Consider the following 15,464-nt stretch of genomic DNA (forward strand, 5'->3'; position numbering starts at 1 on the left):
CATGCCCGAGGCAGGATTCGAACCTGCGACCGTAGCAGTCGCGCGGTTCCGGACTGAGCGCCTTAACCGCGAGACCACCGCGGCCGGCAGTGTTAGGGTGAGAACCATTCAACGAAAGAGCATCGATATCGGCTTTCGGAGCCGAAGGCCCACTGGTGTACCCTTGATGACTGCACGACACAAAGCTTTACGCCTCACCTTTGCCCTCTAACACCGACATTGGACTATTGATTACTGGAAACAATTTGCCTGGTCGGACGAGTCTCGTTTCAAATTGTGTCGGGCGGATGGACGTGTACGGGTAGGGAGACAACCTCATGACTCCATGGAACCTGCATGTCAGCAGGAGACTGTTCAAGCTGGTGGAGGCTCTGAAATGGTATGGGGCGTGTGCAGTTGGAATGATACGTGCAGATACGACTCTGACAGGTGACACGCAGGTAAGTATCGTGTCTGATCACCTGCATCCATTCGAGTCCATTGTGCATTCCGACATACTTGGGAAATTCCAGCGGGACAATGCAACACACCACACGTCCATAATTGCTACATAGCGGTTTCCAGGAACCTTCCTCTGAGTTTAAACACTTCCGCTGGCTACCAAACTCTCCAGACATGAACATTATTGAGCATATCTGGGATGCCTTGCAACGTTCTGTACAGAAGAGATCTCGACGCCCTCGTACTCTTACGGATTTATGGACAGCCCTGCAGGATTCATGGTGTCAATTCCCTCCGGCACTACTTCAGACATTAGTCGAGTCCATGCCACGTCGTGTTACAGCACGCCTACGTGCTAGCGTGGGCCCTAAACGGTATTAGGCAGGTGTACCAGATTCTTTGGGTCTTCAGTGCATAACAGCAATAAATAAAATGAAGGTGGAATAGGACGTGGCGAGGAGGTGTTCCCTACTAAAGTGGACGCGATAAAAAAAGATATAGGTAACAATCTAATGGAAAGTGATTATCTCACATAAGAACACATGCAGTAGAATGGATGCGTACAGCTGAAGCCCATAGTGAATGGAAAAATCCGGAAGATTCCATTGTTCAAAAGTGGATACCACATGACTGATGATAACGATCTAACAAATAGTAGAGTCCGGTGAAACAGCGACAACATCACAACCGCACCCTTTTAGTTCGTACCGCACAGAAAATTTCACAATCCTCTTCCCCCCTAACGGTGCAAATGCTGCCAGGTTGAAAACTACTGCTGTAGAGTGAAGTAGGCCATGTTTGAGTGTCTACTCAGCACCACAGTAGCTTGATGTAGATAGAACTGGAAAGCAGTGGACTACCTGCTGTTCTAGAGTGTAAAATGCCACGTTAAAGTGACTACGGCGCTTACTGTTGTCAGAGCTGGGAAGCAGTGGACCGCTCCTCGTCGACCTTCACGCCCGACATCACGCCACTCATCCTGGCGGCGCACATGAACAACTACGAGATCCTCAAGATCCTGCTGGACCGCGGCGCCACGCTGCCCATGCCTCATGACGTCAGGTAGGCGCAGCCACGGTCCGACCAACAGGTGAGGCGGTGCTGGTGACGGTATGTGCAGGGCGCTCAGTGCCCAGGTCACCACAACCCTTTCTCAACCGAATGGATAAAAATGTGATTTTTTTGTGAAAAGTGTACACCAAAAGGTGTAATAAAAATGTAATTCTCAGTCAGCCTGCGACATTCTTTCTCTCATACCCACACTTTCGCATATAAGGTCAAAAGACGGTTTGTCTGAAGCCACAGCCAAATGAATATAACTGGGAACTGCGTCAGGTTGATAAAAGGGAATTCCACGTATGGAGCCATTTTAGGCACTTGCATGTCAGCTTCTGCACGGCTTGTTTTTCCCTTCAGTCTGGGAAGTACAGTCATCTTCAGATACACATATTCACTGTTTACAGCCATTTTCACATGCACATGTTATGACGGTAGTAAGCACTACGCACTGAAAAATTCGCTGAAAATTTACATAGTTTGTGTTGGTGCTATTCCACGATTTTTGATAAAAAAGTTAGTTTTGACTGAATAGTTAGCTCGAGCCCGAACCTGCTATGGCACGAAAAAATATGTATTTATAACAGCCAACACTCAGCTTAATTGAGCGGCCTCAGAGGCGTGGCTAGTCTCAATGTTTGGCTACGTTTTTCCCAATAGGTAACCAGCACACACTCAATTTTCAAGCTGAAATAAAATGTTGTTGTTGTGGTCTTCAGTCCCGAGACTGGTTTGATGCAGCTCTCCATGCTACTCTATCCTGTGCAACCTTCTTCATCTCCCAGTGCCTACTGCAGCCTACATCCTTCTGAATCTGCTTAGTGTATACATCTCTTGGTCTCCCTCTACGATTTTTACCCTTCACGCTGCCTTCGAGTACCAAATTGGTGATCCCTTGATGCCTCAGAACATGTCCTACAAACCGATCCCTTCTTCTAGTCAAGTTGTGCCACAAACTCCTCACCAATTCTATTCAATACCTCCTCATTAGTTATGTGATGTACCCATCTAATCTTCAGCATTCTTCTGTAGCACCACATTTCGAAAGCTTCTATTCTCTTCTTGTCTAAACTATTTACCGTCCATGTTTCACTTCCATACATGGCTACAATCCATACAAATACTTTCAGAAACGATTTCTGGACAAATCTATACTTGATGTTAACAAATTTCTCTTCTTCAGAAACGCTTTCCTTGCCATTGCCAGTCTACATTTTATATATTCTCTACTTCGATCATCATCAGTTATTTTGCTCCCCAAATAGCAAAACTCCTTTACTACCTTAAGTGTCTCATTTCTTAATCTAATTCCCTCAGCATCACCCGATTTAATTCGACTACATTCCATTATCCTCGTTTTCCTTTTGTTGATGTACACCTTATATCCTCCTTCCGAGACACTGTCCATTCCGTTCAACTGCTCTTCCAAGTCCTTTGCTGTCTCTGACAGAATTACAATGTCATCGGCGAACCTCAAAGTTTTTATTCCTTCTCCATGGACTTTAATACCTACTCGGAATTTTTCTTTTGTTTCCTTTACTGCTTGCTCAATATACAGATTGAATAACATCGGGGACAGGCTACAGTCCCTGTCTCACTCACTTCCCAACCACTGCTTCCCTTTCATGCCCCTCGACTCTTATAACGGCCATCTGGTTTCTGTATAAATTGTTAATAGCCTTTCGCTCCCTGTATTTTACCCCTGCCACCTTCAGAATTTTAAATTGAATTGGTGGTAAATAGGAAGTTCGCAACGAATCAACGGCGGCACGCGATTCATTTGGCAGACACTCTACTATGTTTAGGCTGCGCAACAGTGGACACTGATGAACATCGTTTAGCATGTAGTGGGACGGCTCGAGTGTGGCACTTAGCACAACGCATATTGGCGTTCCTGTTACGCTCCGCCCCTCACACAATTTCGTCAGACACACCTTTTTCCCCCAAGAATCTTATTTTCCGGTCCAAAAAACCAATGCAGTGACGTGGGTACGGGGAATGGTGGTGGGCTACGTGTATAACGAATCGGAAAAGGATAAAATTGATTTTTGGCGTTTTCTCCTCGATGGACACACGAAGTTGCAACAGCATAAGAGATATGGGCAAGACTTCGCTAATTACTTGCGACTTACATTTACCGACCCGCCGGCCAGATGGGGTGTGACGGGTGAGAGATGAGATAGACGAAGAAGCCGAGATAGACATCGATCACACGTACGGACCCTTAGTTAATTTCGAGAAGACGACCCAGTCTTACACCAACGTCTGGGGAACGAGTCGATAGATGGCTCTCTTGCTCTATCGAACGTCGGGTCGTGAGCAGGTGTCGCCCCCGACACGAATTTCTTTGGAGCATGTTTCTTTTGTATCTGTACTATCCGCAATGTCTTCCTGTCTTTCATTTGGGCATTTTCAGTTTTCTTCATTTCCTTAATTAATTAATTTTCTACTCAGCCACTATTTGTCAACATATGGATATTGTAGACACAATTTATGCGGTAGTACAACAACATGTATGTCAGCAAAGGTGGTAAGCCTCACATTTAAAAACCCAAAGAATAAAAAAAAATAGTCATCATTTATTCCAGGGGGAAAAAAAAGATGGATAGAGCGTTTGCATGTAAGTAGGAGATCCCGGGTTCGGGTTCGAGTCCCTGTCGGGGCACACATTTTCAGCAGTACCTATTGATGTATATGAACAAAAAAAAATTTTTTTTAAATAAAAAAAATAAAAAAAGATGGATAGAGCGTCTGCCATGCAAGCATGTACAAAATGGTTCAAATGGCTCTGAGCACTATGGGACTCAACTGCTGAGGACATTAGTCCCCTAGAACTTAGAACTAGTTAAACCTAACTAACCTAAGGACATCACAAACATCCATGCCCGAGGCAGGATTCGAACCTGCGACCGTAGCGGTCTTGCGGTTCCAGACTGCAGCGCCTTTAACCGCACGGCCACTTCGGCCGGCATGTAAGCAGGAGATTCCGGATTCGAGTCCCGGTCGGGGCACACATTTTCAGCTGTCCACAAAAAAAAAAAAAAAAAAAAAATTATGGTAGAGCACTTGCCCGCGAAAGGCAAAGGTCCCGAGTTCGAGTCTCGGCCGGGCACACAGTTTTAATCTGCCAGGAAGTTTCATAGTGTAACGTTGACATGAGATTTATTCTTGTGATGAACGCCAGTGTGACAGACGCCCGGCGCCGTGTTCCGCCTGTCGGCAGGTGCGGCTGCGACGAGTGCGTGGTGTCGAGCGAGGCGGACTCGCTGCGGCACTCGCAGGCGCGCATCAACGCGTACCGCGCTCTCACCGCCTCGTCGCTGATCGCGCTCTCCTCCCGGGACCCGCTGCTCACCGCCTTCGAGCTCTCCTGGGAGGTGCGCCGCCTCTCCCGCATGGAGAACGAGTTCCGAGACGAGTACAACGTGAGTGCGCCGGCGCGCCGCCTCGCCTGCGACGCCAAGCAGCGGCATCGGCAGCCAAAACTTTCTACTGGCCTTCTTGCTGCAAACAATACTGCCACTTACAAGGAATTCTTGTTGTTGTGGTCTTCAGTCCTGAGACTAGTTTGATGCACCTCTCTATGCTACTCTATCCTGTGCAAGCTTCTTCATCTCCCAGTAACTACTGCAACCTTCATCCTTCTGAATCTGCTTATTGTATTCATCTCTTGGTCTCCCTCTACGATTTTTACCCTCCGCGCTGCCCTCCAATACTAAATTGGTGATCCCTTGATGCCTCAGAATATGCCCTACCAACCGATCCCTTCTTCTTGTCAAGTTGTGCCACAAACTCCTCTTCTCTCCAATTCTATTCAATACCTGACCTCTTTCGTTATATGATCTACCCATCTAATTTTCAGCATTCTTCTGTAGCACCACAATTCCAAAGCTTTTATTCTCTTCTTGTCCAAACTATTTATCGTCCATGTTTCACTTCCATACATGGCTACACTCCACGCAAATACTTTCAGAAACGACTTCCTGACACTTAAATCTATACACGATGTTAACAAATTTCTCTCCTTCAGAAACGCTTTCCTAGCCATTGCCAGTCTACATTTTGTATCTTCTCTACTTCGACCGTCCTCAGTTATTTTGCTCCCCAAATAGCAAAACTCATGTACTACTTTAAGCGTCTCATTTCCTAATCTAATTCCCGCAGCATCACCCGATTTAATTCGACTACATTCCATTAACCTCGTTTTCGTTTTGCTGATGTTCATCTTATATCCTCCTTTCAAGACACTGTCCATTCCGTTCAACTGCTCTTCCAAGTCCTTTGCTGTCTCTGCCAGAATTACAATGTCATCGGCGAACCTCAAAGTTTTTATTTCTTCTCCGTGGATTTTAATACCTACTCCGAATTTTTCTGTTGTTTCCTTTACTGCTTGCTCAATATACACATTGAATAACATCAGGGAATGGCTACAACCCCGTCTCACTCCCTTCCCAACCACTGCTTCCCTTTCATGCCCCTCCACTCTTATAACTGCCATCTGGTTTCTGTACAGATTGTAAATAGCCTTTCGCTCCCTGCATTTTACCCTTGCCACCTTTAGAATTTGAAAGAGAGTATTCCAGTCAACATTGTCAAAATCTTTCTCTAAGTCTACAAATGCTACAAATGTAGGTTTGCCTTTCCTTAATCTTTCTTCTAAGATAAGTCGTAAGGTCAGTATTGCCTCGCGTGTTCCAAGATTTCTATGGAATCCAAGCTGACCTTCCCCGAGGATCGTCTTCTACCAGTTTTTCCATTCGTCTGCAAAGAATTCGTGTTAGTATTTTGCAGCTGTGACTTATTAAACCGATAGTTCGGTGATTTTCACACCTCTCAACATCTGCTTTTTTGGGATTGGAATTATTATATTCTTCTTGAAGTCTGAGGGTATTTCGCCTGTCTCATACATGTTGCTCACCAGATGGTAGAGTTTTGTCAGGACTGGCTCTCCCAAGGCCGTCAGTAGTTCTAATGGGATGTTGAATAGTTAACATTAATAGTTAACATTAATATAACAACGTCATTCAACTGCCTGTCCCTACAGGCTTTATGCAAGCTGCAACACCTTCAAATACCACAGGTAAGACTTTTATATTTTCTCCCTCGCCATGCGCAAATGACCAGGATATTTCCGTAGGAAATTTAATGTAGTTAAATTTTATATTGCGATCTATTTCCCCTAGAGGCTGTAGTTTCTGAATTATTCGAGAAAAACGTACAAAACTGATCTTTAAATGCGTTTTTCTTGAAAAACTCGAAAACTGTGGCGCCCATCGAAAACGTATGACAGTATAAAATTTAACTACATTAAATTTCCTACAAAAAGGTGCTGCTCATTTTTTTCTGTAAGATTAATAAACTGCACACAGCTAGCAGGAGAATATGAAAATCTCGCGGGTGCTTATTGAAGGCGTTGCAGGTTGCATAACACCCAAAGGTAAGGGCAACTGCTGAATCAACCCTTTCCTCCTTAGACTCGTCAGGCGCATTTTCTTTGGCACATAATTGCAATTTCATTTCTCTAATGTATAGCTGAAGACAGCCCAAAAACATTTCTCATCACATCTTTCATGCTAAGCCCAGTGTCGACAGTTATCTGTTAACAGGAACGTTAAAACACCTTAAATAAGCAGTACTGTAGCCGCCATGGCCCACGTTGACTGCTACCGCCTTTCAGCAACACTGCTCAGCCGCTACTGGAATACTTTTTTTTTAAAAAATGTTCCTGTTCATACATAACGATAAAACGAATATAGCGCTAGACTAATTTCGGACCGCTCTATCGAATAGGCACATAAAGTTCCAGTTCATAAATCATTTTGTTTATACTTGGGAACAAACCGACACTTTCTCGACGCTAGGCGTCGCATAGAAAGGCCTGATGAGTGCTATTCTTTGGAATGACTCCAGCTACAAATCGGGAAAAACTAAATTCCCAATATCTGCCGAAAAGCCAGAGAAAATGTGTCTGACTAGTGCTAGGAGGGACAGCAAATTGCTTTCCAATAACGCAGTACAAGCTGTAAGATGCCTATCTGGCAGCTTAAAGAGGCAACAAAAATTTGATTTTCAATTTTCAGGGTAATTATTGAATTTAAAAATTTAAAAACCTGTCATAGTCTACTGATTAAGAGGTATAACCTGATTTTAAAAATTTAACACATAGGGGAAGTGTTGCAGCTAGCAACTGCTTGCTTTTCTCGAGGCACATAAATGGCATCACAGCAAACACCCGGATTTTATCCATAAAGTGTTTCAGAATGAAAGCACTAAGCGAATCCCAACATACTTTACACATACTGTATAACCAATATAAGTAACCAATATAAGTAATTAATAGTAATAAGTTCGTAGCGTTTTTGTTTGCGTATTGGTATTCTCGTTGCTACAGGTTCATTTATCGACCATAATTTTTTATTTGTTCTTCACTGTTGCTATTTTAGTTTATATATTGTCATTTTGTCATTTGGAGATACTGCCTGGAGATATAGACACTAGAAAATGAAATGCTAACTGAAGAAATCGGAACATTTCCGACATAGTCATCTGTTTGAGTTCAATAGAGGGGCGACAGTAGCGGAGGTGGCCAGAAACATTTCGGCCGTGTATGAGGGTAATCCCTTTGGACAGAGCACAGCAATAAAATGGTTTTCTCATTTTAAGGAAGATCGCTTTGACATTAGTGACTCTCAGCGTTCAGCAAGACCTTCGAGGTCTAATGAAGATCGTTTAAACGCATTAACGGGGGTAGGACGTCAAAACGGGCCGACTTGGAGCAGGAGTATCACCACAGGACATTTTGATTTCTACTGTCAATACTGTTACAAATTAATTCATAAAACTTTGTCACCATGACCAGGAAGGATTGAGGACTCACACTCATCGCAGTGGAAGTTCATAAACGTAGAAAAATACCTTTTTTTTACATGTGAAATTTCATCCTTTATTCACTTATTACTGCCATTTGTTGCTATAGGTACACTTTTCTTCCTAAGTACACTTTTCTTCCTAAGTAAGAGAGATTCTTCGATGAATTTTTCATAGCATACAAACAGTAGTTACAGGTGTATGAAACTCTAGAATTTTCCAAATCTATTAAAAAACTGTGGAAAAAATTGAGATAATTAACTATAGAACTTGAGTTTTTCCTAAACATGAAGTTTAAAATGTAACAGTTCATTCATTTCTTCATAAATTAAATAACTTCAAAAGTTTCATACACGTGTAACTCTCTTACTTAGGAAGAAAAGTGTACCTATAGCAACAAATGCAGCCAGTAGTAAGTGAAAAAATGATGAAATTTCACATGTAAAAAAATGTGTTTTGTTACGTTTTTGAGCTTCCACTGTTATCAGTATGAATCGTGAATCCTTCCTGGTCATGCTGTTAAAGTTTTATGCATTTATTTGTAAAAGTATAGACAGTGGAAATTAAAATGTCCTGTGGTGCCTCTCCTGCTCCAAGTCGGCCTGTTTGACGTCTCACCCCTGTCAATCCACAATGGCACTCGAGACCTGGCAAGTGTGATCAACTGTGCTCTTTCCACCGTCGTGCGACATTTGCATGCAATGGGGAAGGTTCAAGAAACGGATGTATGGGTACCGCATGCTCTGACCCAGAATCACAAAAATCGGCGAGTAGCCGCTTGCTAGTCATCAACTGGCTACTGAACAACATCGACCATTCTCATTCCGTATCGTTACGTGTGGGTGAGGTCTTTGTGGTAATATAAGGAATGTTTGAGCCCAAACAAAGTAACAACTCCCAGTAAAAATACGTGTGCGCATCCATAAAAAATATTGTTGTTATCTGGTGGAACGGCGACGCTATGGTGTACTACGAATTGCTTTTCCGAGGTATAACTATCACTGCTGCCATTTATTGTCAACGAATGAAACGTCTTCCAGATGCAATCCGAGAAAAACGACCAGGAGGACTGCGTTAAGTAATGATAGTCTACGATAACGCTCACACACGTTCTGCTAGACTGATAAAAACACTTTACAGGAGTTGGTTTGGGAACTCATTCCGCACCCACCTTATTCACCTGATATTGCGCCGTCAAATTTACAGCTTTCCCGCTCTCTGTAGAACAACCTTCGAGGAATCTCATCTCCAGTTGAAAAAGCGCTGCCGCGCGGAGTGACCGCGCGGTTAGAGGCGCCAAGTCACTGACTGCGCGGCCCCTCCCGCCGGAGGTTCGAGTGCTCTCTCGGGCATAGGCGTAGGTGTTGTTCTTACCATACGTTAGTTTAAGTAGTGTGTAAGTCTAGGGACCGATAACCTCAGCAGTTTGGTCCCTTAAGAACTCACACACATTTGAGCATTTTGTAAAAGCGCTCCGAACATGGCTCGACGACTTCTTCGCCTCAGAACCAGGTGATTTTTACACCTGCCAAGTCACAAAATTACGCCAGTGTTGGAAAACTATTGTAAAAAGTGAAGGAGGATATGTTACTAATGACTAAAGTCACTGTCATGTGTATTTGTTGCGTTTATTAAGTATACGGAAAAACGCTACGAACTTCTGCACCAACCCAATAATAACACCCGAGGCTCGATTACTTACTGAACGCTATTTACGACATTTCAATCACCAACTTTCTCATCAGAATTCGTAAATATTTTGTTGACACCCACCTACGTAGCGAGAAATGATCATCGTAATAAAATAAGAGAAATCAGAGCTCGAACGGAAAGATTTCGGTGTTCCTTTTTCCCACGCGCCATTCTAGAGTGGAATGGTAGAGAAGTAGTATGAAAATGGTTCGATGAACCCTCTACATCTACATCTACATTTACATAGATACTCCGCAATCCACCATACGGTGCGTAGCGGAGGGTATCTCGTACCACAACTAGCCTGTTCCACTCTCAAACAGAACGAGGGAAAAATGACTGCCTATATGCCTCTGTACGAGCCCTAATCTCTCTTATCTTATCTTTGTGGTCTTTCTGCGAAATGTAAGTTGGCGGCAGTAAAATTGTACTGCAGTCGGCCTCAAATACTGGCTCTCTAAATTTCCTCAGTAGCGATTCACGAAAAGAACTCCTCCTTTCCTCTAGAGACTCCCACCCGAGTTCTTGAAGCATTTCCGTAACACTCGCGTGATGATCAAACCTACCAGTAACAAATCTAGCAGCCCGCCTCTGAATTGCTTCTATGTCCTCCCTCAATCCGACCTGATAGAGATCCCAAACGCTCGAGCAGTACTCAAGAATAGGTCGTATCAGTGTTTTATAAGCGGTCTCCTTTACAGATGAACCACATCTTCCCAATATTCTACCAATGAACCGAAGACTATCCGTCTTCCCCACAACTGCCATTACATGCTTGTCCCACTTCGTATCGCACTGCAATGTTACCCCCAAATATTTAATCGACGTGACTGTGTCAAGCGCTACACTACTAATGGAGTATTCAAACATTACGGGATTCTTTTTCCTATTCATCTGCATTAATTTACATTTATCTATATTTAGAGTTAGCTGCCATTCTTAACACCAATCACAAATCCTGTCCAAGTCATCTTGTATCCTCCTACAGTCACTCAACGATGACACCTTCCCGTACACCACAGCATCATCAGCAAACAGCCGCACATTGCTATCCACCCTATCCAAAAGATCATTTATGTAGATAGAAAACAACAGCGGACCTACCACACTTCCCTGGGGCACTCCAGATGATACCCTCACCTCCGATGAACACTCACCATCGAGGACAACGTACTGGGTTCTATTACTACTCTGCCAGGCATTTAAGTGTGAATTGCAGAGTAACCATGTAGATGTAGATGTAGATGTAAATAATGAATGCGTGGTTGCCAAAGTTAATTTGGGTGCGGAAAATAAGTTTCGGCTCTGGTTTACGAGATTCGTAAGTTCCTAGGTAGGCAAGGTCAGAGGCTTTTTGCAGCTGCAGGTTGTGAAGCGCGCTGGTTACATTTCACCGAAACGTAATCGCAGTCGGCGGCAGCACCTCGCTTTGAGGAGCAGCCAGCGCAGCGCAGCGCTGAATATTTGAGGGAGGCGTGGGAGGCGCGACGGCACGCCGCACCGAGCACGGCAACCAGCCCGCCGGCCGCTCCGCACGCCACGCCGGCTTTAGCAGGCGCGCTGCCGCGGCGCGAGGTGGGCGTCAGATAAACGCTCCGCCGAAATGCGAGCGCCGAACGAAACGCGACATCCGGCGGCCTTTCGTGCCTCTGTCCGCGTTCTTGTCAATTACGGCACTGCAAAAAATTCCTTTACATACTGAGTGACGAATAATATCGGGAATTGTGCTTACGACTGCCTCGAGTTTCCTAATAAATTCCAGATTAATTATAGCATGGCAAAGAACCGACTAGATAATAAACAATTCTTTCCACTTACTGTACAAAAATATTAATACGACAGTGTGGTTGTAAGAAGGAAAAAAACTGTGGAAACATGGAAGCTATCGGGAATTGTGCTTACGACTGCCTCGAGTTTCCTAATAAATTCCATATTAATTATAGCATGGCAAAGAACCGACTAGATAATAAACAATTCTTTCCACCTACTGTACAAAAATATTAATACGACAGTGTGGTTGTAAGAAGGAAAAAAACTGTGGAAACATGGTAGCTATCGGGAATTGTGCTTACGACTGCCTCGAGTTTCCTAATAAATTCCAGATTAATTATAGCATGGCAAAGAACCGACTAGATAATAAACAATTCTTTCCACTTACTGTACAAAAATATTAATACGACAGTGTGGTTGTAAGAAGGAAAAAAACTGTGGAAACATGGAAGCTATCGGGAATTGTGCTTACGACTGCCTCGAGTTTCCTAATAAATTCCATATTAATTATAGCGTGGCAAAGAACCGACTAGATAATAAACAATTCTTTCCACTTACTGTACAAAAATATTAATACGACAGTGTGGTTGTAAGAAGGAAAAAAACTGTGGAAACATGGAAGCTATCGGGAATTGTGCTTACGACTGCCTCTAGTTTCCTAATAAATTCCAGGTTAATTATAGCATGGCAAAGAACCGACTAGATAATAAACAATTCTTTCCACTTACTGTACAAAAATATTAATAAGACAGTGTGGTTGTAAGAAGGAAAAAAACTCTGGAAACGTGGAAGCTCTTTTTACAAGATAGACCGAGGTGACAAAAGACATGGGACAGCGACATGCTCATGTACAGTTAGTGATAGCATCGTGTATATAGTATAAAAGGGCATTGGATTGGCGGAGCTGCCATTTATACTCAAGTGATTCACGTGAAAAGGTTTCCACGTGATTAAGGCCTCACGAAGCGTACTTAAATGCGAGATGCTTTTAATAATTCCCACAACGAAATTCTGTCTCGAAATCTGTCAGAAAACCCAAACAGATTCTGGTCATACATAAAGCACACCAGTGGCAAAACACATTCAATACCTTCACTGCGCGATATCAACGGTGAAGTCACTGATGACAGTGCCACTAAAGCAGAGTTATTAAACACGGTTTTCCGAAACTCCTTCACCAAAGAAGACGAAGTAAATATTCCTGAATTCTAATCACGAACAACTGCCATGATGAGTAACATAGAAGTAGATATCCTCGATGTAACAAAGCAGCTTAAATTACTTAATAAAGGCAAGGCCTGCGGTCCAGATTGTATAGCAGTCAGGTTCCTCTCAGAGTATGCTGATGAAATAGCTCCATATTTAGCAATTATATACAACCACTCGCTCACAGAAAGATACGAACCTAAAGACTGGAAAATTGCTCAAGTCACACCAATACCCAAAAAGGGAAGTAGGAGTAATCCGCTGAATTACAGGCCTATATCACTAACGTCGATTTGCAGTAGGGTTTTATAACGTATGCTGTATTCGAACATTATGAATTACCTCGAAGAAACGATTTATTGACACATAGTCAGCACGGTTTCAGAAAATATCGTTCTTGTGAAACACAGCTAGCTCTTTGTACTCATGAAGTAATAAGTGCTATCGACAAGGGATGTCAAATTGATTCCATATTTTTACATTTCCAGAAGGCTTTCGACACCGTTCCTCACAAGCATCTTCTAATCAGACTGCGTGCCTTCGGAGTATCGCCTCACTTGTGCGACTCGATTTCGTGATTTCCTGTCAGAAAGGTCACAGTTCGTAGTAATAGACGGAAAGTCATCGAGAAAAACAGAAGTAATATCCGGCATTCCCCAAGAAAGTGTTATAGGCCCTCTATGGTTCCTGACCTATATTAACGACGTAGGAGACAATCTGAGTAGCCCTCTTAGATTATTTGCAGATGATGCTGTCATTTACCGTCTTGTAAAGTCATCAGATGACCAAAACGAATTGCAGAATGATTTAGATGAGATATCTGTGTAGAGCGAAAAGTGTCAGTTGACCCTGAATAAAGAAAAGTGTGAAGTTATTCACATGAGTACTAAAAGAAATCAGCTAAATTTCGATTACGCGATAAGTCACACAAGTCTGAGGGCTGTAAATGCAACTAAATATTTAGGGATTTCAATTACAAATAACCTAAACTGGAACGATCACATAGATGATATTGTGGGTAGAGCAAACCAAAGACTGCGATTCATTGGCAGAACACTTAGAAGGTGTCTACCAAATAGACTACTTACACTACGCTTGTCCGACCTATTCTGGAGTACTACTGTGCGGTGTGGGATCTGCATCAGGTGGAACTGACGGATGACATCGAAAAAGTACAAAGAAGGGAACTCGTTTTGTATTATCGTGAAATAGGGGAGTTGTGTCACAGACATGATAAGTGAATTGGAGTGGCAATCATTAAAACAAAGGCGTTTTTCATTACGACGGGATCTTATCATGAAATTTCAATCACCATTTTTCTCCTCCGATTGCGAAAACATTCTGTTGGCACCGATCTACATAGGTAAAAATGATTATCACGATAAAATAAGAGAAATCAGGGCTCACACGGAAAAATTTAAGTGCTCGTTTTTCCCGCGTGCTGTTCGAGAGTGGAACGGTAGAGAGACAGCATGAAGGTGGTTGAGTGAACCCTCTGCCACGCACTTTATTGTGAACAGCAGAGTAATCACGTAGATGTAGATGTAGATGTAGAGTTAACAGCCCTTGTACGCGGAATGGTAGTTGGAGATAGACGCATGGGCCATTCCATTTCTGAAATAGTTAGATAAATAAATATTCCAAAATCCACAGTGTCAAGAGTGTGACGAGAGCACCAAATTAAATGCATGACCTCTCACTAGGGGCAACGCACCGGCTGAAGGCCGTCACTTAACGACCGAGAGCAGCGGCGTTTGCGTATAGTTGTTAGTGCTAATAGACAAGTAATAATGTGTGAAATAACCGCAAGTGGGATAGTGCAGGTAGGATGGTGCAACGCAATTTGGAGTTAATGGTCTTGGGAGCAGATGACAGACCCAAATGCCTTTACAAACTACTGGGCTCATGACCATATCGGTTGGGCCCTAGAAGACCGGAAAACCGTGGCCTGGTCAGGAGAGCCCTGTCTCAGTTGGCAAGAGATGACTATACGGTTCGACTGTGATGCAGACCTCACGAAGCCATGGACCAGGATTGTCAGGAAGGCACTGAGCGATCTGGTGGTGGCTCCATAACGGTGTTGACTTTTGTTTACGTGAAATGGATTGGGTCCTCTGGTCCAACTGAACTGATTCTTGACTGGAAATGGTACCTTCGGCTACTTGGAGACTATTTGCAGCCATTCATTGACTTCATGTTCGCAAGCAACCAAACAACGACGGAATTTTTATGGATGGCAGTGCACCATGTCACCAGGTCACGATTGTTCGCGATTGGTTTGACGAACATTCTCGACAATTCGACCGCATGATTTGGCTTCTCAGATCGCACGACGTGAATCCCACCGAATATTTATGGGACATAATCGAGAGATCAATTCGTGCACAACATCCTACATCAGCTACACTTTCGCCATTATTGAGGGGTATAGA

The 15,464-nt window shown here is 43.4% G+C and overlaps 1 protein-coding gene across 1 annotated transcript in view; it reads left to right on the top strand.

The window, feature by feature from the left end:
* The window catches only part of LOC124623136 (transient receptor potential protein), a gene marked incomplete at its 3' end in the record, with an annotated part of 258,350 nt that overhangs the window by 93,851 nt on the left and 149,035 nt on the right, over positions 1–15,464 (top strand). Inside the window, exons 5-6 of the mRNA XM_047148927.1 lie at positions 1,361–1,503; positions 4,721–4,922. Of these exons, the coding sequence (XP_047004883.1) occupies positions 1,361–1,503; positions 4,721–4,922 (345 nt within the window). The remainder of the gene's footprint in view (positions 1–1,360; positions 1,504–4,720; positions 4,923–15,464) is intronic.

Source organism: Schistocerca americana, chromosome 7, assembly GCF_021461395.2.
Source record: "Schistocerca americana isolate TAMUIC-IGC-003095 chromosome 7, iqSchAmer2.1, whole genome shotgun sequence".
Lineage (NCBI taxonomy): Eukaryota > Metazoa > Arthropoda > Insecta > Orthoptera > Acrididae > Schistocerca > Schistocerca americana.